Source organism: Anoplopoma fimbria, chromosome 24 (genome assembly GCF_027596085.1).
Source record: "Anoplopoma fimbria isolate UVic2021 breed Golden Eagle Sablefish chromosome 24, Afim_UVic_2022, whole genome shotgun sequence".
Lineage (NCBI taxonomy): Eukaryota > Metazoa > Chordata > Actinopteri > Perciformes > Anoplopomatidae > Anoplopoma > Anoplopoma fimbria.
In genome coordinates this window covers 4,497,216-4,521,849 of record NC_072472.1, presented here as the reverse complement: position 1 = coordinate 4,521,849, position 24,634 = coordinate 4,497,216, and the positions used below count along the sequence as shown (strand labels likewise).

The 24,634-nt window shown below is 39.3% G+C and overlaps 1 protein-coding gene across 1 annotated transcript; it reads right to left on the bottom strand.

Moving 5' to 3' along the window:
* Nucleotides 1-1,493: 1,493 nt before the first annotated feature.
* Nucleotides 1,494-23,315, bottom strand: sec24a (SEC24 homolog A, COPII coat complex component). The gene is given in 25 exon segments (XM_054625838.1): nt 1,494-3,205; nt 4,004-4,107; nt 4,211-4,303; nt 4,780-4,884; nt 5,350-5,487; nt 5,696-5,871; nt 7,092-7,202; nt 7,351-7,524; nt 7,637-7,795; nt 8,315-8,438; nt 9,437-9,643; nt 9,890-9,945; nt 10,252-10,370; nt 10,663-10,775; nt 10,960-11,069; nt 12,211-12,337; nt 12,817-12,919; nt 13,217-13,404; nt 13,653-13,768; nt 13,771-13,830; nt 14,329-14,391; nt 14,922-14,999; nt 15,703-15,867; nt 18,142-18,792; nt 22,960-23,315. Coding segments are annotated over 25 exon segments (3,516 nt in total). The 5' UTR covers nt 23,021-23,315; the 3' UTR covers nt 1,494-3,090.
* Between the last annotated feature and the right edge of the window lie 1,319 nt (nt 23,316-24,634).

The following is a 24,634-nucleotide window of genomic DNA, read 5'->3' as shown; positions in this document are numbered from 1 at the left end:
AAATAAAGTAAAATAATTTATACCCCTTTATGTAGTAAAAATAAAGTAAAATAGTTTATACTATTATATATTATATCATTAGATTATTAAATTACTTGTATACCTGTTAAATTTTTTTATACTATTATATATTATATCATTAATACTTGTGCATTAATAAAACTGTCAATTTATAATTAATACGTATTCCGATATTTTATGTCGTAAAAATAAAGTAAAATAATGTATACCCCTTTATGTAGTAAAAATAAAGTAAAATAATTTATACCCCTTTATGTAGTAAAAATAAATAAAATAACATTAGTTATTTATTTTTTTATTATTATATATTATATCATTAGATTATTATTACTTGTGCATTAATAAAAGTAAATTTATATTTAATACCGATATTTTATTTATATAAATTATATCATGTAGTAAAAATAAAGTTAATTTATATTTTATTATAAAGTAAAATATTTACATTTATATTATATCATTACTTGTGCATTAATAAAACTGTCAATTTATATTTAAAAAAAAAAAAGTATAAAAGTACGTATTTAAATGTCATGGTCATCAGATTGTATTTGATGTATGCATTCAAATATTGATTATTATTTATTTAACATTAAACATCTTATCTGCTTTTTGCCATTCTACATCCGGAACGGCAGTGATGTCCTATTCTACACACATCTGGTGCTATTCTTCCCAGATGTGGGATTATTTTTCCCAGATGTGGTCCTATTCTACCCAAGTCTTCTACCTATATATTCTACACATATTTGGTCCTATTCTACCCAGATCTTCTACACAGATTTGGTCCTATTCTACCCAGATCTGATCTTGTTCTACCCAGATGTAGAGATACATACTTTTTTCCTAGACAGGAAGGTGAAAATTGTAAACTGAATAGTCACTTAAGCTGTCAGACAAACGTAGTGGAGTAATTGGCCATTCTACATCGGGAACGGCAGTGATTCACAATTTACCAGAGGTGGGACAGATACAGAGTTTTTAAGCGACAAATATCTAAAACTTTGTCTTTCAGGTGACATATTAGGACTGGGTAGTATATTGAAACTATATATAATATCTTCTTAGATTATGAATATCAAAATATGGTATGAGTGTTGTCTTTACATGCTTTTAAAGGCTGCATAACAAATAAAATATGTATTTTTTAATATATGTAATATGTCTGATCTTAGACTGTTCTAGCTGTTGTATTATTTTCATGTCTACTTAATTATATCCACTTTACTGATGATAATTACAAATATAATTTAAATGTTTTGTGAAAGCACCACTTTAGTTAAGCATCATTCAGAGAGATAATGAATACATTTTCCAAGTGTATTTTTAGCTTCAATGCAAAATGATCAGGTGTGTCTGGGTCAATTGTTCCGTTAGACAGTTACATGTGTTAGTTAAGGTACTTTTCCATTCAGCTCACGCAATTGATTCATAAATCTTGAGTTGATCTCTTTCAAACTTTTTTTTAAAAACATAATTTAGTCCAGACCTCTGAAATTTACTCTGTCCAAACACAGGCTATTTTTTATTTTTCATATATATATATTTTCTTATGAAAGACAATTTTTTGCATGAAGGCCAAAACATATTTATCTGTTCCTAAATACATTTTTGCTGATATGATACATAGATTACAAGTTGTATGAAATCAGACCAAATCAAAAAAAAAAAAACTTCAATTCAAGCCTAGTCACGAGAAAAACGGACTATTATTGGTCCATATTGTGTTTTGTCGTCTTCGCTTTCACTGAATAAACACTTCTCACCCACCAAAACACAGAACTACATTTAAAAAGTCCCAAAGATTTTATTTCCTTAGCGTCATTTCACCTTAATGTTTATACTAAAATCATCAGCATTTCTTCAACTCTATATAACGCAGTCTTTTTCAATATACAAGTATCAATAAGCATGATTAAAAGATCACAATGGCTTTGTTATGTCTGTGTTAAAGAATTTCCCATATCCTATTATATTAAAATATTTCATATATAGAGTCTGTATTTAAACAGAGGTTTAATAATAAAAAGTGACTTCCCATACAAGGCAATTATAGAATTTAATCAGATTGGGAGTCTCATAAATTATTAGATAATCGGAAAACGATGAAATGAACCAACAGAACAGCGACGTCGGCAGAGGTGTTGTGAATGTCCAAAGAGAAGAAAAAAAAAAAAAAAAGATGACGGAGAGTTTCTGAAGGACAGATCAGACCAATGCAAACGACTTCCCGCTGTCGCGTCCACACATTCAACGCAGCGATGGCGGCGGCCTTTTAACAACACAGTCTACGCATTTATTTTCCGACACACAATTATAATAACTGAGAATTTTTTTTTTTTAAAAGAGCACACACACATTCTGTCCTTCAGGTACAATATGATGAGTGTTGTTAGAGCTCAGGTGTTCTGCGTACAAATACTCCCTGTGGCACTCTATAACAGTCTTTGAGTGCAGACACATTAACCTTCCTCATAAACCTAGTCTTAAGCACACACGCACGCACACACACGCACACACACACACACACACACACACACGTTTAACTCGTTTCAGCAAAGACGACTGTGCTTTTTGAACAAAAACACCTCAGTTTGCCTGGACTGTATCTGAACGATACCTTAGTAAGACAGCATTGTTCTATGAGAATAAACACTGATTCATTCGATCATTCACATACATAATCACCATCATCTTCTTGGATTTCTTGCTTTATTTTCTTCTTCATTGAAACGCGTAGCTTCGGCTGGGTTAAAAAAGAGCCAAAAAAAAAAAGAGAAAAAAAGTGCCACATAAGCATCAGAATCGATTCTTTGTCACGCTCGGTCCTCGCACTGTCCGTCACATGGTTTGATTTGAGTGACGAGAGTTCACGTCAGTTCAGCTTTTTTTCTAGAGAGAGATGGTGAACCGCAGCTAGAGATGGAGCAAGAGGCATCCTCGAGTCTGACTCACACTGCTTTCACACACACCATATACATACATACGCACACACACACGCACACACACACACACACTGATGAGCGTCCTTGCTTCAGTGTTTCCTCGTCTCCAAAGTCCCACTGAAGATTATTTGGAGATTTGCTGTTGGAGGTGGAGCAGGAACTCGTAGTAGGACAGGGCCGACTCTGTTCGGTCCTCGATCATGTTCTGCATAAAGGTGGGTTTCAGCTGGCTCTCGTCCCTGAGAGGGCCAAAGGGTAAAGAGGGAGAGAGAGAGAGAGAGAGAAAATGAGTTGTTAGCGGTAGTTGCTCTTTCATTTCAAAGTGCTGACGAAGGGAATTCGAGCGTCAGTTTTTATTAAGAAACGTAGACGAACTTTGGATTTTACACTTCTAATTTTTCCCCATTAGAAATGTATTATGAGTTCTGATTTCTGTTCCAGTTTTTAAAAAAACAACTTATGAGATTAAGGGGATATGGATAATAAAACTGGCGGTACCGGGGTTTTACATTTACCCATCAGAATAACGTTAGAATTGACCTTTGCCCAAAACTAATTTTTACTGATGCATCATAATTTAACTGAATGGAACCATCGTACGTTAGCCGTTAGCGCTGCTGCTAACGTTAGTAGCTCTTATCCTGCTTTGTTGTTCACAATCTAACATTATCAGTGATCGGGGAATAGAAAGCATTAATGCCGATCTCCTTATTGAATTATTTTACTGAATATCTGCCGATAACTATCGACAGGAAAACTTTTTCACACTATGATGGTTAAACTGTGAAATCAATTCACAATGTGATCAACTACGGTCCGTTACACCACTACTCATGAGTAAGTTCAATGCTACTTGGTTTTCAGATTCCATCAAGATTTTATCAGCCATCTGGGTTCTCATGGGTTCACCCAGTGGAACAGAAGGTGACCTTAAGATGACAGTGGAGAACCTGCCAAAGTTTAAATCTACCAACAGCTGTCTGCTTGTTTTATTTTCCCCGAGCACTCTTTTCTCCCTCATACAGGACGTTACCCACCTGATGACATGCAGGGAGGGGAAGAACGGCCTCTGATCCCTCAGCCAGCCGATGAAAGCTCTGGTTCTCTGCGACTCGGCGGTGTCCAGCTCCGGGAGCAGATACTGTGAGGGGAGAGAAAGCGGAGGAGGATGCAGTGAGTCAAACTGTAGTTGTACCGTTTGTACGGTTGTGATTGTAGAACAGTGTGGTTGGAAATCCTCCTACCAGGTTGTCAGGCACAGCAGCGTAGCTGGGAACTCCCAGGACTTGTGTGAGGAAGTTGGGGTGGCAGTTTCGTCCGATCCACAGATACATCACCTTTGGTATAATAATAAGACATATATTAAATACAATCACAAATAATTAGTAAATAATGTAGTATTTAGAGTTACTGGTAGCTGGAAAAAATGAAGCATGTACGGATGTCTTAATGAAAAACCACGCTGGATACTAAATAATGCGTTTCTTCATTATTACAATTTAACTTTTTATGCACTTTCCTCCAGTGTTGTAGAAAGGTTTAAGTCATTGTTAATGTCATGTACTATCAGTATCAGTAAGCCTGTGTCATACGGACATAGATTTGTATTTTGACTTTTTCTGAACAAGATATCTCTTTTACTACCACTTTCTTCTGTATCCAAAGCATCTTTGGCAGTGACAAATGTGATTAGAAATACGGAGCGAATCATTAAATGAGACACCCCAAGTTGGTTCTTCTTTCCTCAGGATTCAGTCAGGTTTCAAGCTAGTTATGTGTGCTTATTTGAAAACCACGGCTTAAAGCTTCGTACCGTTCCAGCATCCATGAGGAACGCCGCCTCCCTGCTGAGCTTCTCCACAGACAGCTGCAGCACTCTGGGCTGAGGGATGGTCCGCTCGTTGATGTTCAAAGCTCCCTAAAGATGCAGGAAACAGGAGAGAATAGACGATTAGTTGAAGTAACAGGGTGGCACTTAAAATAACAATGGGAAATATTAAGGATAACTGTTAAAGGTTAAGCACACTGCTAAAACAAAACAAAAAAAAACCACCTAGATTTAGGCTGTTAAAGGACTAAACACTGGTCCTTCACAGATAAAACATGACTTAACTTCTCATTCAAAACTGAGTTCTCATTTGTTCTCCATTCATTTAGTCTTAAGCGCAAACAAAACACTAAAAAATAAATAAAAATCATGTCAAATCAGGTTATATTATAGTATATTTAAAAAATCATGAAAAAGTACTTTTGTAACATGCCCAAAAAATCATTAAAATCTGAGTAAACTATACAAAATTCCTCATGAAATAAGTATTTTAGTACAACTTTTTTTGCCACTGCATGCACAGAAATCTCAGAGACATCATTTCACCCTCCTCACCTCGTCGGTCAGATCGTCGATGCGGTACAGGGCCGGGTGGATCATCAGCATGGCGTAGACCAGCGGCTGGTACTTCAGCTGACACATGGCAAACACCCGGTCATCCAGCCTGGTGCTGGTGCCCGTCCTGAAGGATTTCTGCAGGAGGTCATGGGAAGACACATGAAACTGGATCAGTAAATGAGTGATGGAACGGTATAAAAAACACGAGATCCTAGAAGTGTGTTCTGTGTTCAATGAACTAGTAAATTAACCAGCAAAGCTAACACATTATAGAAGATTTCCTCTGAGTCTTAACACATTAAGGTTTATTGTAAGTAGTTTTAAGTGGAGCGTCTGTCCTGACCTGTTTGAGCAGGGCGAGGATGAAGAGGGGGAAGAGTCGGAGGCAGGCCGGGGCCAGCAGGCCGGGCTGCTGGATGGTCAACACGGACTGCCGGTACGACGTCAGCGAGTCGATGGCAGCGTTGGTCATCGCATCTCTGGCATCGCTCAGACTGGCCGTCGCCGAGCGGTCCACAGCTGGAGAGAGAGAGAGAGAGGGGGGACACACATTTGAAGGCAGGTACGTCAGTTCACATCTGGGATAAGAAAAAGTCTCCACATGCATGGCCTGTGACATGTGATCACTTTTGTGATTTCCTCTAACTTCATGCATTGTTGTTTTTAAAATCAGCGCGAGGCAGCAATGCACTTCCTGTGAAAAGACTGCCGGATATTAAAAAAAGGAAAATAAATCAAAACAATACAAACGGAGTATTTCTTGGCGTGTTCCAAGCAAACCAAATCTCCCAAGCACTCGTGATATATCTCTTTTGGATTGTCAACATTTCAGTTGAAGAAAGAATTCTGCTTACACGATTGGAGAACCAACTGGAGATGACAAAAAAGGAGGAACAAAAAGGAGAGCCGCGGATTGATGACGTATTTTCCTCTTACGTCCTTGTCGGGGACATAACTGGTTTAAGAAGAAAGCTTTTTCTAGCTTTGAGACTTTTTAGTATCATGTATATTAATAAACAGTTTAGAACAGTAGTGGGTTATCAGTCGAAGTTAGTCCCAAGCAACAGTGGTGGTGCCATATTTCCCATATTTCTTCATCTGTTCTTGCAGTGACTGCGAGATGAGCTGTCACAGATTTGACTGCTCAGTGTGCAATGGTTGCTAGGTAACCGCAGCTGTCGCCACTCATCTCCATCTGTCAGTGCTCATAACAGTGAAGGGGGATGAAAAAACCTGCGATGATTAAGTATTGAGGCAAATAAAAAGACTATTTACTGCAACAATGAAGAATAATTTTGGAGTGTTGCTTTGGACAAATCCAAGTTTATCCATTTTATACACACGTGATCACGTAGACTGAAAATGATCAGTGGCATTATGTCAAAACTCTTGGAAAGCTGCAGGTTTTTACTTTATCTTCAGGGTCCTGCTTAAAGTTACTATATAAAGGGATGAAAGCAGCTGTAACGTGTTATCTAAAATACTGATTAATAACAGTTAGAATGGTTATATAAGGTAAGAGCTAGTGCTGCAAAGAAAGAGCTCTGATACATGGGATAACATTTTACAATCCTGAATATTTCTCAGGTCATAATGTAAATGTATTGTTTACATATTTTAGGGGTAGATGCAACCTTCAGAATTTGTAACAAATAATTACCTCTAGCAGAGTATTTGTAAATGTCTTTAAATTGTTTTGAAATGATATTCACAAGGTGTTTGATAGTTTAGTTTCTTACCCATGCAAGCCAGCAGTCCAGTGATGGCCTGAACATCAGCTCCAGCAAAGATGTCTGACAGAGAATTGACCACAGGGAGACACAAGGTGTGGACACGGATCCTCCTCTCTCCTGTAAGACAAAATAAAGGTTATTTAAACAAAAAATTCTCAAAATGGCTTTGAAGAAACAAATCAACCTTGGCTGTGTGTGTGTGTGTGTGTGTGTGTGTGTGTGTGTGTGTGTGTGTGTGTGTGTGTGTGTGTGTGTGTGTGTGTACCTTTGCTGGACGTGTAAAGCAGTGCAGCCTGGAAAGAGACGCTCTGCATGTCGTCCAGGTTTTCCTCGATGGACATCTGAACCGCAAAGCCAGCGTCTGGGTTCACGTTGGGGAGGGACAACAGATCCGTGGAGCGCACAAAGAAGTTTCCGTGGAACGTGTGGATGGACATACCTGCAGAGAGACAGAGAGAGACACAGTCAAACCAGCTGGATAGACGGCACACCACACACGTCGAAAGCTAAAAATGCATATCCAGGACAAGGCAGCTCTGGTTCCAACAGACCTTTGGTGCAGCGTATCCTCATGACGGCCTCGAAGCCGATCTTCCTGGTTATGTATCTCTTCAGATCCTTCTGGAAGCACTCCACCTGAGCGGGGTTGTGCTGGTGGTGGTAGGAGGGGTAGTAGTAAACGCTCCCTGCCGAGTATCTGGATATGCAGCCTGGAAGAGAGACAAGGAACACAAGAGAGATGAGGATCGTCTTCACTTTGAGATGATACAAAAAATGAAGTCATCTGCAAATGGTTTAATGAAAAACTTGTTTCTGTGTCCAGATATTTGCCTTCGCCGAGGGTGTATACATGCGTTTTGTTTTTCACCTTTTATACTGACTGATTTTTCATCTTTTTAGCCCTTTTTTGTTTTAAAACTTGGGAACAAAACAAGTTTTTCCTCGTCCAAAGGTTTTTTTATTTTTAAACTAAGACCTGTGTTTGCTATAAGCCTCAAATGATATAAAACCATCCTAGAATAAACACAAATCATAATATTCCCCATAAACTTCAAATGTAAAATGATTTCCCCTTGTTGATTAATATGAACAAAACATGAAACCAGAAGTGAAATCAATCAATTTGACTCTCATGGCATAACCTGAATTAGCAATATCATCTTGTAGTATTCTGTATTGCTGCATATTCTTCTATGCACCCTCTCCCATACATTTAGCCCGTGACTTACCGAGCGATGCCAGGTCGCAGTACTGAGAGCTGAGCAGGAACAGGTCGACCGCCACCTGCTGGCCGGAGCAGTCCAGAGCCAGCTTCTTGTAGAAGTCAGTCGCTGGGGATAAGTGCTGGATGTCCTGAAGGGGGAAACGCAGCAGGTGGGACCATGAGCTCAAAATTGAAAAAAAAAGTCATGAGACTACCCAAAATGAGTCAAAATCAAAAACAATTTAAGATAAAATTATCTTTGAAGAGCCAGAAAGATTCCCCTCTGAATCTCCGGACTGAAATGAATTAATAACTAATCCATGACTTCCCAAATTGAAGTCTGAGTGCTTTTGTAAAATGTAGGCCTCATCTACACGTATACAAGATATTCCCCAAAATTTGTCCACACTATCTTCGTTGTACAAAATAACTTTGCCCTCACTAGAAAAGCAAACTCGACTCCAAACGCTCACCAGGCCAGTAGTTGGTGATAAACACTACATCAACAATATGTCAAACACCACAGAAAAGGATTCTCAGCATGCATAGTAAGCTTATTAAAAAACAAAACAATAGTATGACAATAGCAGTTCACATTTTCTTCATTTAGAGATCATTTTGTACCTATTTTTTTAATGTCTTTCTGGTACAAGGCCCAAAGTGCTATGGCGTAACGAAATGTGATCCATGTGTGGGTGGATGATGGAATGGAGTTTGTGTGTGAACCAGAAGCCAAAAAGTAGAGGGAAATATCAGTTTTCAAAAATATCTGTAGATGTATAGACAGGGTCTTACTTGTTTAGTGTTGTTTTTCAGTGCAGTTAAAAAAATCTGGTTACATTGCCATGAAAGTGTAAACAAAAAAACAAATCATCACATATGTTTTGAAATATGACTCTTTGGCAGAAAAAGCCTTTAAAATTGATTAAGTGATTTTTAAAAATCCTCTTGAGCCGTTTTCTTGCTACTCGGGTAACAACAAATCATCACACTGGCATGATTCTACCATAAAGAGCATTGTAAACATTTGTAGTTCTGTTTCATTAAAATATCACTGTTACATCTGCTGTTTTTAGGTCTAATAATGCCGCTGTAGGGTTAACAGCTCTTTAATCCATCTGTATGATGTCCAACACATAACTCTCACCTTGGCAGACGCCCGTTGGTTGGGGTCTTCTCTGGACTGGAGAGCCCCCACACCGAGGTTAGGCAGCTGGGTCTGAAAGATAGACATGCGCCCTCCGGTGGGAGACAGCAGCTTGAAGGCTGCTTGCAGAGCTGAACCCAGGGCAGACTGAGTCTCCATGGTCTTTTCAAATAAAGTCGGCAGGCTCTTCAGCAGATCCTGCACAAGCTGAAAAACAAATGTAGAGTTATAGTGAGTTTTACTTTTAAAGACACATATTATCGATCCCATTTTGTCTTTCTTCCACCTCTAAGGAGGTCAGAACATTCATAACTATGCAGTAGTTATGAATGTTAATTATTACACAATTAAATAAATGAAAACACGATTCAAATAAATAAATACGATAACATGATGAGGTTTGTACGGTTATTCACATTCACAACGAGCTGTAATCAAGGTAAAAGTTCTTACTTCTTTGCATTCATTGAGGTTTACTAGAAGGCTGTCTGGTGTTGGTAAAAAGATATCTGAGGAGCACAAAAGTTATTATTCAAACAAATATACTACAGTCATAAATACACATATACAAGTACAGGTACCAAGAAGTAATTAATTTTAAAAAAATACAAAAACAGAGCCATTATTTTTGGTGCAGTTAAACTGACATCAACGATTAAAAAGCTCAGAAAAACTGGAAGTAATCTTGATTAGTTTTCTCAAACATTTGTTTATTAATTAATACATTTCTGCACTTAGTTTGCACACAGCTGGTGTCTCGTTGCTGTAGTAATGAGCGTATTTATTTATGGCCTTTGCGGTCAGCTGGGTCTCACCTTCGATGTCGGACACGATGAGCATCTGAGGCTGAGAAAGTCCTTCCTGGAGGTTGTAGAAGTGGATGGTGCTGTCGAAGGTGATGAAGCCCACCTTTGTTCGAGAGTCTCCAGGAAGCCTGGGACACAGAAGCACCGTTAAATAAAGCAAGCACTCACCTTCTTTCATATGTATTTAAAAAGTGATGTTCTCTCTTTACGTTATGGCAATAATTAGACAACTAGTTGCCTGTATTTTGCCACTTTCTGCCAGATAGCAAGTGTATTAATACATGATTAAATACCTCCATAAAACAACTTTAAATCAGGGACAGAAACTTTGTCAGTTTATCTACACATTGAATTTCAAACAATGAATTTGTAACAATAAGGCCCCGCTGTCTTTCCAACATACTGTAATGTTGTACATACGCATTGATGTTGTCCAGCAGCGACTGGCAGAACACACTCAGGTAGCCCGTCTCCACTGCATTGTGGGATACGTCGAGAATGAAGAGGTAAACAGCAGGCTGTGGTGGCCTCAGCTGGGTAAATCAGGACAGACACATGTAACGCAACTCAAGATCAATAAAAGACCCAACATCAACATCACACACAAGGTTTCTGTACAATTTAAACACGTTATTAGGGAGTAATTAACTGATGGCGCTAATACTTATAAAGAAGTAAAACAACAAAACCAATGTAAATGAAGCTGTTGAAACCTACCATGTATTCTGAGGGAGCAATGAATTCGATGGTGGCGTTCTGGACCTCGGGTCTTTTGTGTGGCTCTCCGTACGATCTGCTGACTGGGTTGTACATAAACTCCTCCGGAACTACACACAGACACAAACACACAACGTCCAGTGAGGTTATAATATGGAATAGTGTACTTTGTGTGAAGGAAAAGTAAGAAGGGGTTGAATCATTACCAAATCGACAATATTTAGATTTAATGTTCAACAGTCTGAAAGATTGAAATGTGTATTGGAGTGGCACATTTATTCAAACCTAAATTATTCAATTATTATAAGAATGTATCCCTTTATGTCAGGATTATTATATATGTATATAAATCACACTAATAAATCATATAACAGAGTAGATGCATGCTCTCTTTCTTCTAACATAAACAGGTTAATACAACCTTCACTGGCTACAACCGCATATCATCTAAGATGCAAAAGCATTGTAAATGTTTCCAAAACCATCTTAAATAAAGAAAAAAAAATAGCAAATAGAAGCAAAAGTTGTATTTGGTCAATGAGCGACCATTGATTTTAATTCACCAAAAGTAAACGGCTTTACGTCCTCATTTGCAGCATCTCGTCCCTCTGCAATTATTTAAAGCACAAATTTATCTTGTTACTGAACAAAAGAAAAAGCTTCTTAGCCCCAAAAAATGATATCGTAATTAAAAATGTTTAATGTGGATCTTCCAGAACTGAACATATCCTGAAGCCGACAGCCTACTTAACACTACAAGCACTGCACCGCAGGCCACTCTGCAGGTTCAATAATTGTGCAATAGGGCAGATGCTTTTTATGCACTTGCAGCACTTCCTGAGTTGGTTGTGCGACTTTTCTGATTTCCCCTAAACGCGCTACTTGTGTTATCTGTGGTTTTTTTATTATTGTGTTTTTTGATTTTACCCACTTGTTCTAAGCTTGTGATTATTTTACGGGTAAGGATATTATTACCATCTGTTGTTTATAGCATTATGTGCTCTATATGTGAGTGTTTTTTCAATTCTTTGTGTCTGTCTTTGTTTAAATGAGCTCACTAAGTCAAATTCCAATCAATCATGTTGATCTGTTAAAGTCAACAGATGTCATAACTTCATAATGCTCCTTGAAAATTGAATTATTGCTCTGTTGCTATGCTCTAATTTTTTGCACAGTTGTCAACAGTGGCTCTTTGAGATGATCGTATCTCTTTCATCACACCTCCTCCTCCTCCTCCTCCTCCTTTCTCACCGTCATTGACCCGATAGCACAGGTTGCACTTCCACCTCCTCTGGTCCAGGAAAGTGACGAAGGGATTGATGTAGGTTCTGCATGAACGACACCTGACGATGGTGCTGGATGTCACCACAGGAAGCTGCTGCAGGGAAATAAAGAGAATAAAAGCAAACAGTGTGAGAAGTGCCTCCGGGCAAATTAAACAAATTGTCTTTTTAACTGGCACTTCAATAAAGATGTTCTTGTTGCTAATCACGTTCTGCAACGTCTCTGTCGTCTGTGTCCTCAGTTAACACAGGAACAAACATGAATAAGCTCTGACAGGTTTGGCCCCAGAGGCACATTCAGTCAAATCCTATTCTGAAGAAAAATGCTAAGAAGATTCTCAGTGTTTAATCAGTAAAAGTCTTGCTTATCTAATCAAAATATAAGGAACTTATTGAGGATAAGGCTGTAGATCATTTTTAATCTTTATCTGCAAAGAGCACACATACTTATATACAACTTCTCAGATATAAAGTTATGATGGAGAGCCATTGCCAACTATATAAATGTTATTTAGGTTGATGTAAATGCAAGGGCTGATGTGTGCGCACAATAAATACTGAACTGAATTGTTACCGAGAGGTCTTTGAAGGGGTGCAGCAGCAGGCCCAGCGGCATCTTGGCTTTATTGAGCAGTGACTGAGTCTGAGGGATGCTGGTCAGCGTACTCCGAAAAACCCTGGAGAGACACAGACACACACACACACACAGACACAGACACAGACACAGACACAGACGAGGAGGAGGAGACAGACACAGAGATAATGATCACGTTTCCCAGTATTTCACATGCTTAAAAAAAGAAAAGGACAAAAAACACAGTAATTTAAAAGGCAAAAAGTCCCACTTTAGGTGCATTTTATTATTATTTTTTACACAAAATTAACATTACAGTACTATCAGTTTAAAAAGGATAATAATCAAATGAAAGACATTAACTATAAACACGTGCTGTCTGCAGTAGTACAAGGCTTACTCTGGGTTGCAGTTGATCCTCTGCAGGTCCTGCGGGAGGCAGGGTGTCGGGGCGGGGATCGGGCTCGGTGGGAGCAGGTTCCTCTCCTGCAGCAGGTTGACCACCCTCAGGGCCTCCGGGGTGCTGGACTGGAGGCTCATGGCTGCCAGGGACGGGCTCAGTTGGGCGGGCCCTGGGCCAACAGGTGGCTGAGAGAAGGAAAAAGAACAAGTTTAAAAAAAAAAGTAATTTGCTGACATCAATTTTGAAAAGTGCTTTAGGTCTGTAAACAATACAAGTTTTATCACATAAGAAATAAAGCAAACATATGTAGATCCTGTGATGACTGTTAATTAACCTGCTCCTCCCTTCGTCAGCTTTGCTTCTACAAACGCTCAGACGTTCCATATATCGATGACAGCTAAACGTTTCCATGAAGCGCACGGCTGTGACTCACCTGCTGGTACGGATGAGGTGTTTGACTGTAAGGCTGCGTGGCGGCCTGCATGGCAGGGTGCATGGGGGGGGAGGCGGCGTTGTGGGGAGCTGGGTTGTTCTGGTACCCAGGGGGAGGGAGGGGTAGTGGCCCAGGTGTCGACCAGGAGGTCCAGGCGGTCCAGGCTGGGGAGGGCCAGCTGTGGAGGAAACGGGAAACCGAAATGAGTTCAGTTCACAGGAGAAATCAAACCCACTGAATTATATTATATGATATCTAAATGGTATTTTATCATACATTATCAACTACATTCATCTTGATGTTAACAAATCCCACGAAAAGACAAAACCCAACAATGCATTAGTCCATCTCTCAACAAAATCAGACTTCTCTGCTTTGTCTTTGGCACTGAGACGACGTAGTTCTTTAAAAACTCAAACTCAAATATTTCGTGTCACTTTTTAAAAAAGACTCATTTCCTAGAATCACTTATATTAGAAACTACATCCACTATGTTAAAAAAAATACTGCATTAAGTTAGAGGAAAGAAAAGGTAACAAGAAGTCTTGAAAACTAACTTAAGGGAACTGAAAGAGAAGCCTTTGTGGGGCAGTTATGAAACCCTGCTTAGTAATATTAGACTGTACATGTGGTTGGTGTGAAAACTAATCTGATACGTGGTAGAAAATGGCCTTACCCATTTTGTTGTCAACATGATTATAGCTGTTTGGTGCTTGTGGGCCATTGCCAGCCACAGTCCCTGTTTAAAAACAAACACAGATGTGATATGAATAATTTTAGCGACACTTTTCGCCATTTCTATCCCAGGGTGCTAACCACAGGTGACGGATACGGAATGATCTGATCTACAGTAAAATAAACACATAAGGAAACAAAAAGAGTACTGAAGCAAAACGACAATATTAATGCTGATGATGGGAAGAGATGAATGGAGTTTTAACAGAACACACTTTATGTGCTACTAAGATGCATATTCAGAGGTCATACAGGAGATATGGCGGAGATGGATGACAGATAGAGGCAAACAAAGTACTGACAGGAAATCTGTTACCAGGGATGCACTGATACTAAAAGAATGCTGTGCATAAGCTTATTATAAACTTATTTTATGCATTGTTGCAACAGCTGATTTTGCAGAGCTTCAATTTAAGGGATGACAAAAAAGAATTAGTGCATCCCTAGATACATTGAACAACAACAACAACACGGAGAGGACAGGATGGGCACAATAGCACGGTCACTAACAGCTACTGAAAGATTTGGCCACACCTGGACATTCAATATCACCCTCCTGGCAGTCGGGCTCAGTGGGGGGCAGAGTGTTGTTAACGGCACCCCCACACTGAGCTGGCATGTTGAGGAAGGAGGGGAGGAGGAGGGAGGGGGGACAACGGAAGGTGATCAGAACAAAAATAACTGGCTCATGAAGAAGGACATTCAGTTACAGACAGCATCACTGACAGCGTTCTGATTTGAGACTGTTTGTGCTTCAAAACACGTCATTAACGCCTCACTATACTGTACTGTTAAGATAGTCAAAACCTGGTAAAAACAGACCATGATCTGAAATACTAACTCTACTTAAAGAAATAATCTTGAAGAGTTTGATTTAAATAAATGTCTGTTAAATCATCATCGAATCGATTGACGAGTGAGGTGACACATGGAGATTGAGATTACGGCCCACCGATCTCAGATTTCTGGGACGTGACATCCAAAAACGGACAACTGCAATCAGCGCTTATCACCATGGGTACCGCAAAAGAAAACAAAACAGAGTTCCTCAGTTATCTCACAGTAAACTGGCACAGTTGATTTAAAGGATTTTCTAAATAAATTGCTAGTCTTGGATTTGCTGAGACTACACCTTTGAGACCAGACAAAATAAATCCGACAATGTAAAATGTAAATTAATGAAGAAAGCAATGACGTAAAGCATAAATAAATTCGGATGTGGCACTCATTGGTGGGTTAACGTCTTTTTTACGTTGTCATACCTGAGGACAAAGCACAAATATGCCCAGATTTTTTTTTTTAAAAAAGAGCTCACCATCTGCCTTTGGGGGTGGAGGTGTGGCATTGCCCATTGGGGGTCCAGTGGGAGGCGGTGTGGGTTTCATGGTTGGTGGTGGACCTGTAGGTGGGGGGCCATAGGGACCTCTGTTGGGTTGGTATGCCTGGGGAGCCATGGGAGTCATTGGTGGGGGTGCAGTACCTGGTGGAAAAACAAAAACGACAGCAGGGATTTTATTGGGGCTCATTCATGATTCATTTCACAATTTTCACAATTTACCAGAGTGAAAATGCAGCAAAATCCATATACAATTAATCACTTATCAAAGCTCTTGTTAGATATTTTTTTCAATCGACTTATCACTTCTAGGTATCGGAAAACTCAATTATGGCGTTCCTAACCGGTATCAGAAACAATTTGGTGCTTTACAATATTTGCGCTATTGCCATAGAAGCGTAGAAAACAAAACCTTCCTTCACCTGAATGCAGCATCAGAAACGTTTCAACATTTGATCTAAAGTATGGCCAGTCTTTGCCTTATATTTGTTTGCCGCTGCTAAAATTTTACTTCTAAAAATCATATTAGGAGAAGAGCAAGAGCATTAGAACTGCCACATAACATGTAGAAGAGGTTATGAGGCATCCCTGATGTGTAACATTATACGTCGTATATGGACGCGACAACAGCTGGTGGCTCTTCTCACCCACAGCCAGCTAATGTCAGAAGTACGATGGTGTCAGAAACAGAGACATGTTCATCTCTGCTGACAAACCAGCCAAGACAGACGTGTCTGGACTCAACTAAACTCTATGACTGACTTGCTATTGAGCAATAAACTTGAAGAATGTTCACGTTTGTGTATAAAGAGTGTACAAAACCACAATCTATAAATTATACACCTTTTACAGCAGTCACAGAAAATGTTAAAAGCCAATTATAATGACAAATGATTATTTATCTACCGGGAAGAATCTATCGTTCCTGGGACAAAGGCCATCAAGAGTGTAAAGACTTAATTAGATTAGAGATAAGATGGAGATGAAGCTGCAGGATAATGACTGAAATGATAATCCTCTTAACTTCAAATTCTGCATGGTAATCTTTTGTATTTCATATCCACAGCGTGACATTCATTTGAAACATTTTACTGACAATTAGATACTGGAGCCCATGACACTTTCAGCAGCTCAATAGAGCCAAAAGTGTTCTACAGATTATTGTGGATGACGGTGAAATGTGTGACGTTCTACGGCAAGAAAGCAGTCAACATTGTATTCCTTTTCACAAAGAGCTAATCATTTATCCAGTTGGCTGATACTTTCACCGTCACCATTGTACTGGGAAGATATCTCTTCTTGTTGGGGGACTGAAAGTGAACAGCAATTTTCAAGCCACTATGACCAGAAGATCTAGGGATATGCTGGTAACAGAGAGACCGAGGCCATCATGGGACTCTGCTTCTATGCAGCACAAGCACAAAAGATAGATTCTTTTTTTAAACTCAAGGTTGATTTAGAAAATGGTAGAACATATCATCCAGGCACTTTGGCCACAGATTACCTAATCAATTGCATGCTCACATCAGTTAACAAAGCCACTTCCTCAGTATACAGTGCTAACGACTAGATGGCATAAACATTTACTGAGATTCTCTATCAGTGTTTTATGTTTCTGACACTACTGTGTGCTACATACTTGTCAGTGGAGACAACCCTTAAAGTGTCACAAAAAGAAATTAAACTACTATGTTGATTCCATCAAAAAGGTACAGTTGTGTGCATCCGGCTGATATCTCCAGAAGGAAGCAAACATTTTAGGAATCAAACCTGCACCAGCAACTGAAACAAAAATGTGGATTTGTCTGCGTCATGCTGATACATAAGAGTCACATTGGAAGCAATAAAGATCTGATTTGAACTTTGTACAAATTCAGAGTAGTTGAGTCTCTGTGCCTGGGTGGGAGCCAGAGGCAGCAGCCAGCCCACATGTTCACAGTAGGAACAGAGGACAAGGTCCAGCTCCAACATATCAGTGTTCTTGATATGAATATCTGCAGCACATGTCAGTGAAAGAAGACAATGACGTGGAGAAGAGACAAGACACAGTAATAGTGCTGTAGAACAGGGTATTAGAGGGGGATAGTGGTGGCTATCTTAAAGAAAACAACACAGTGTATGTCTAAAAAATAAATAAAACACTTACACACATTACAGTGGTTAAGTAACAGGGACCCTGGAATGAATGGGATAAAGTTCACTGGTTGGATTTATTGAAACTTGGAAGGATGAGTCATCTTTTTATTAATTTGACCCTAGGAGTGCCTCCATCATTAGAGTCTCATTTACTACCTACTTTGTTGTGTCATTTTATGGTTCCTTATTTGCAAATTGTACTGTGCGTATCGATGAGCTAAGGCTCTAGTAAGACTAGAGTCATACTAGAGTTAAGACTCTATAGTGCCTTCGTGTTCCTACCTGGCTGGGTGTATCCATGCAGAGGGGTTCGGGGCATCCCTGGGCCTGGTGGCTGGGTGACACTATGGGACACATGGGGTGGTGGTGGTGGTGCATGGCTGTAAACTGTTGATGACGGTGGTGGCAGCGGCGAGCTTGCAGCCGGGTTCACATGATTAGCCACTGGGCCGCGGGGAGGTGTGCTAATGGAAGTGGGTGGCCCCATTGGTGGGGGAGCTGTGTTGTACTGCCATGTCGGAGCCATGGGCTGGTGCTGGTGGTGCTGCTGCTGGTGGTGCTGGTGCTGCTGCTGCTGCTGGGGGTTTGGGTAGTAGCTACTAGAAGACACAGCAGGAGGTGGAGGTGTGGCCTGTGCAGGGGGCAGCCTCGGACCAGGGCTGGCAGACTGAGGAGGGGTATGGGATGGAGGACCTCCCATTAGAGGCCTCGTCAACAGCGCCTGGCCTGAAGGAGCTGGGTAGGATGTGAGTGGTGGGCCGGGCTGGTAGGAACAGACCGGGGTTACCGGTTGGTATGGCCCGGAGGGGTAGAGTCCAGGGGGGCCCGGTGGTGTGGGAGCTTTGGCCTGCATGGGATTGTAGGTTGGTTGGTGAGTCATGCCATAGTTGACCCCTGGCAGCTGCTGCAGAGCAACTGGATTCTGCGACGGACCTGGAGAAGAGAAAATACAGGCATGTTAGAAAATCTAGTCAAAAACAACTGGCCCATGTTTATTCAGTTATTGCATTTTTCTTGTAACCAAGACGACAGAAGCCATTAAAACCATACTAAAGGCATATGTGACAGTGTTTAGTTTGTCCGTTCTGGGCTACTGTAGAAAGATGGCAGTGCAACATGTTGGACTCCCTGAAAAGGATGAGCCTCTTTCTTAAAAACTGTTCTCCAACAATGCCGCCACTGTGGGCCTTCTGAACTCCCTCTTGTGTGCCAGATGATCTAATTTATGGTCTTGTCACCATTGAGCAGAGCCACCATTGAACGCTTCTGTTTTGTGGCCTTACTTTTAAAGCTCAAAAATCAAGACTTTAGCTTCCCCGACCGACAAATCCAGCAATGCTAAGGATTCCACGTCTGAAAGGGGCTTTTGTTTGTGATTCAAGTGTCGGTTTCAATCTGAAACACAGTTCCAAAAGGTAAATGAAAGACAGATGGCACTGTACTGTTAGTGACGGCACACCAAGTGAAAATCACTCTTATCCACCAAATGACCAATGAACTGACAGCTGAGGGTCTAATCTCTTTACCTGGATTTAATTGACCATGATCTGCCCTCAGTGGCAGTGAGTGTGGGGCTCTAAGCCACGTCTGACCTTACTTGACTGAACGCAGTAGTAAACCACCACAGAGACTCTTCACAATTAAGAATGTTTTCACGGTATATTGTGCAGATACAAGAACCAAAATGTGGCATTTGTTTCTCAACTTCCTGAATGTCAAATATCAATACAAAGAGCCATGGTGTCATACCATAATAGGATTCACTCCTTTCTTTTATCTCAAATATTTATCTACTAGTCAGTTGGGGGAAAAAGAAATGGATCAATGACAATTCATATCAATCTAACAGGTAACAATGCTTAAGTTGCAGCACTAGGGTATCTCTGTTTGCACCTTAAAATGTTTACATTATGCAATCAGATACACTACTATCCACTTAGCTCCGTACAACTTAACTGGAAGCAGAGCTCAGTGAGTGTCAGAGTGAGAGGGGATTAGAAAACAGCTTTTCTCACTGAGCAAAGATAGATGAAGGCACATAATCCCCCTCAAATCTTTGTCCTTTCTGAGACAAGGGAAAACTTGAGAACTAAAACTCCTAGTCAGTCACAACCCTTGTTGAATCAGAAATACCCTGATATGGAATCAAACCACCATGCCAAATCAACCCATTAAAAGTTAAAACATAAAGGAAGTTAATGTAACATTAAGCAAGAAATAAATTCAATAGTCAAGAAAAGACACCCTAAACTATGAGCATACTACATGAAGCGTATGGCCATACTATGTTTTTACTGTATACAATTCAGCTGTGGAAAGTATACATGATATGTGAAGACAAATTGATGCCACAACATATCAATTATGTACACACTTGTCACTTCTTCATGATTAATTATGAAGATACTTCGTACCATTTGAGTTGGTCATTCACACCACAGAGATCCCATTGTAACAATGAATTTATAATCATTGTTCTGAAAACTCATGATTGCATCTAGCCGTTGAATTATACTCATGGATTGTTTCTATTGTCAGTAACACATTGTTCTCTAAATCGATAAGATCTCAAAGAACAGAGCTGGATTAGCATCAGTCGTTGACCCATCTGATTCAAGGGAGATAAGAATACAATTAAGGTGTGTGGGGGGGGAGTAATAAACAATTAGAAGCTCAGACAAAGTACAGAAACGTATCACCGTTTTACCTGAGGCACTATCAACTCCAGCTGCTATTGCTTTATCTGCACAGTAGAAAAGGAGCTCCTTTACATGCATCGAAAATAAGCACATCAGAAGGCTGCTTTGTTATTATTAGTCACATTACTCTTACTATTACCTGTACCATTAGGCATATTAGCTTAGCTTCCACCCTGAAGCCCTTTTTGCTTTCTCGCTTTGCAGGTTTCCATGAATCGTTGTGGTACCTGGACCGTAGTCGTGCCTCCTGCTGTGACCCGCCTGACACCCACTGCTACTTCAATTATTATTAGTCACATAACTATTACTATTCCCTATTTCAGAATTATAATTGCTGCTGTTATTATAAGTAGTCTTCATTTTTTCCTTCGTTACTCTGCTTACTACTCTTATTATATGAATAATTTATGTCATATTCATGGAATGTGTTGTATCTCTGTTATGTTGTTCATTCTGTACACATGACATCTATTACATTCTATCCATCCTGGGAGAAGGATCCCTCCTCTGTCTCTCTCCCAGAGGTTTCTTCCTTTTTTCTCCCTTTTTTTTGGGGGGAGTTTTTCCTGTGCTGATGTGAGGTTCTAAGGACAGAGGATGTGAGGGTCTAAGGACAGAGGATGGTCTAAGGACAGAGGATGGTCTAAGGACAGAGGTCTAAGGACAGAGGACAGAGGATGTGAGGGTCTAAGGACAGAGGATGTGGTCTAAGGACAGAGGATGAGGGTCTAAGGACAGAGGATGTGAGGGTCTAAGGACAGAGGATGTGAGGGTCTAAGGACAGAGGATGTGAGGGTCTAAGGACAGAGGATGTGAGGGTCTAAGGACAGAGGATGGTCTAAGGACAGAGGATGTGAGGGTCTAAGGACAGAGGAGGAGGGTCTAAGGACAGAGGATGTGAGGGTCTAAGGACAGAGGATGTGAGGGTCTAAGGACAGAGGGTGTCGCATGTGTACAGAGTGTAAAGCCCTCTGAGGCAAATTTGTAATTTGTGATTCTGGGCTCTACAAAATAAACTGAATTGCACACAATCACACTTTAGTCACATGTCAGCGAGCGTGTTCAGGTTGTTTATCCCTCGGCAGTTTATGAAAACCAGAGAGAAGTGTGTGTGTGTGGTGTGTGTGTGTGTGTGTGTGTGTGTGTGTGTGTGTGTGTGTGTGTAAACTCAAACTGAGTCGGGAGCTCTGCAGCCACATATCTGGATCATCCCCAATGTGCCACATGTACAGTAAAAACAAAGCAGCCCAAAACTCACCTCTTCATGAAGTACTACCCTGAGCCTTCCACTTAGCACTTATTGTATTGATATTAGTTTGTTTCTGTACTTTTGCTGTTTATGCTCTTAGATGCTTGTTTAAGAAAGGAGATGCACTTATGACTTCTGGTGACTAGTAGTTCTCTTGAATACCTATGTTGAATACACTTATTGTAAGTCTCTTTGGATAAAAGTGTCTGCTAAATGACTGTAATGTAATGTGTGACTGTGGATACCTGTAGTTTGAGTGACTTCATTCCTGTTCACTTAGCACTTATTGAATTGATATTAGTTTGTTGCACTTTTTGTATTCATATTAGTTTGTTTCTAAACTGTACTTTTGCTCTGGTTTATGCTTTTAGATACTTGTTTAAGAAAGGAGATGCACTTATGACTTCTGGTGACTAGTAGTTCACTTGAATACCTATGTTGAATACACTTATTGTAAGTCTCTTTGGATAAAAGCGTCTATGAGAAAAAAGTGTAATGTAAATATAATGTGTGACTGTGGATATCTGTAGTTTGAGTGACTTCATTCCTGTTCAGTTTGCCTTTATTATTATTATTACTATTATTATTTATTATTATTATTATTATTATTATTATTATTATTATCCACCTCTTCAGTGTATTCTTCCTTCAAACAACTGGAAATGTTCCATAATAAAAAAGAGACTTAAAAATACATTACTTGTCACTATTACTTCACTTTACTATCACTTCTTGAGCAGGTTTGTTTCTCAGACACATATCTGGATCATCCCCAATGTGCCACATGTACAGTAGAAATCAAAAAAGTGTTCATAAACCTGTAGATGGGATAAAAACTCAACAACAGGGAGACAGGAAACTGGTGCACAGCTGTGTGATCATGTGATGGGGTGATGACAACCCAAACATCTGTCCTAAAACTCAAGATGTCAACCTGTTGTTGTCCCTACAAAAACACCCACAACTAGCCCACTGAGCTAGCACTGCAGCTCCAGTCAGCTCACCCTCCCATATCCAGTGTCAGTAAGGTAAACACGTGACAGCTGTAGTTAACTTATCTTCCAGCATGCTAATTATGCTAATTACAGCTAGCAAATAGCCTAGTGTTAGCTTAGCATTTAGCTACATAGCCTTGACTTGAATGCCACTTACCATTCGCATATGTCTGCCCCGTCCCCGTCCCGTTCTGGGCGTTAAACCCCGCGGTTGACATCTTGAAACAGACCTGGTTTGGCTAACAGCTAGCTACGCCTTTAGCTAGCTAGCTAGGTTAACGTCCTTTTTAAAACCTGCTGTTCTATAATGTCTGCTGGTTTATTTAATAGTTTGATTAGCTGGCTCGTTCGGCTATCATGGCTGTTAACGAAGAACACCCCCGTTGGATTAGCTACGGGTGAGGAACGACGGGCCTGGGTCGGAGTAATCGTGTAACACTTCTCCTCTTTCACCGGAAGTCGGGATCAGCGGAGAGCTCGTCGCGCATGCGCAGTGTGGACACGTGGCATTTCCTCCTGTGCTCTCCGATTCCGGGCGTACTGGAAACAAGAGGGTGGGATCGGGTGGTTTTTTTTCTCTTTAAGCGTTTAGTTGGATGTTGCGAAACCGGTTAAATGTCTAATAATAATGTATAATCTGCTCATGTATGATTGGAATTATCACAAGAGTAAAATATGGATGTACAGTAGCAGTCAAAAGTTTGGACACACCTTCTCATTCAATGGTTTTTCTTTATTTTTATTTTTTTTTTATTTTTTTTATTTTTTTTTATTTTTATTTTTATTTTTATTTTTATTTTTTATTTATATTTATATATATATATATATATATATCTATATATATATTAGTCAAAATGTATATATATATACATTAGTCAAAAGTTTGGACACACCTTCTCATTCAATGGTTTTTTTTATTTTTTTTTTTTTTTTTATTTTTTTTTATATTTTTTTATATATATATATATATATATATACAGTACCAGTCAAAAGTTTGAACACACCTTCTCATTGAATGGTTTTTCTTTATTTTAATTTTAATTTTAATTTTAATTAATAAAACTTTTACTTTTTACTTTTATTTTTATTTATTTTTATATATATATATATTTTTTTATATATTATATATATATATAAATTTTTGGACACATATATATATCATTAAATGGTTTTTCTTTTTATTCTTCAAAGTTTGGACACACCTTCACATTCAATGGTTTTTATTTTTTTTATTTTGCTCAACAAACCAAAATATGTTTTACATTTTAGATTCTTCAAAGTAGTTGAATGAGAAGGTGTGTCCAAACTTTTGACTGGTACTGTATGAATTCACATTTAAGTGTCTTTAAATAATTATTTTACAGAAAATACTGTCACCTAACAAGCTGGATAAGCCAGAATATGTTTTATATTTTAGATTATTTTAGTAGTTGAATGAGAAGGTGTGTCCAAACTTTTGACTGGTACTATATATATATATATACAAAAAAATGTATATATATATAAAATGTATATAACTGCAGCGAACTATCGTATCAGTTCGCTGCACTTATTGAATTCGTATTCGTTTAGTAGTTTGTAGCACTTATTATATTCGTATTAGTCTGTTGCAATTATTGTTTTCGTAGTAATTTGCCTCTGCACTATACTTTTGCTCTGGTTTATGCTTTAAGATGCTTGTTTAAGAAAGGAGATGCACTTATGACTTCTGGTGACTAGTAGTTCTCTTGAATACCTATGTTGAATACACTTCCTGTAAGTCGCTTTGGATAAAAGCATCTGCTAAATGACTGTAATGTAATGTAAAATAAATAAAAATAAAAGTAAAAAGT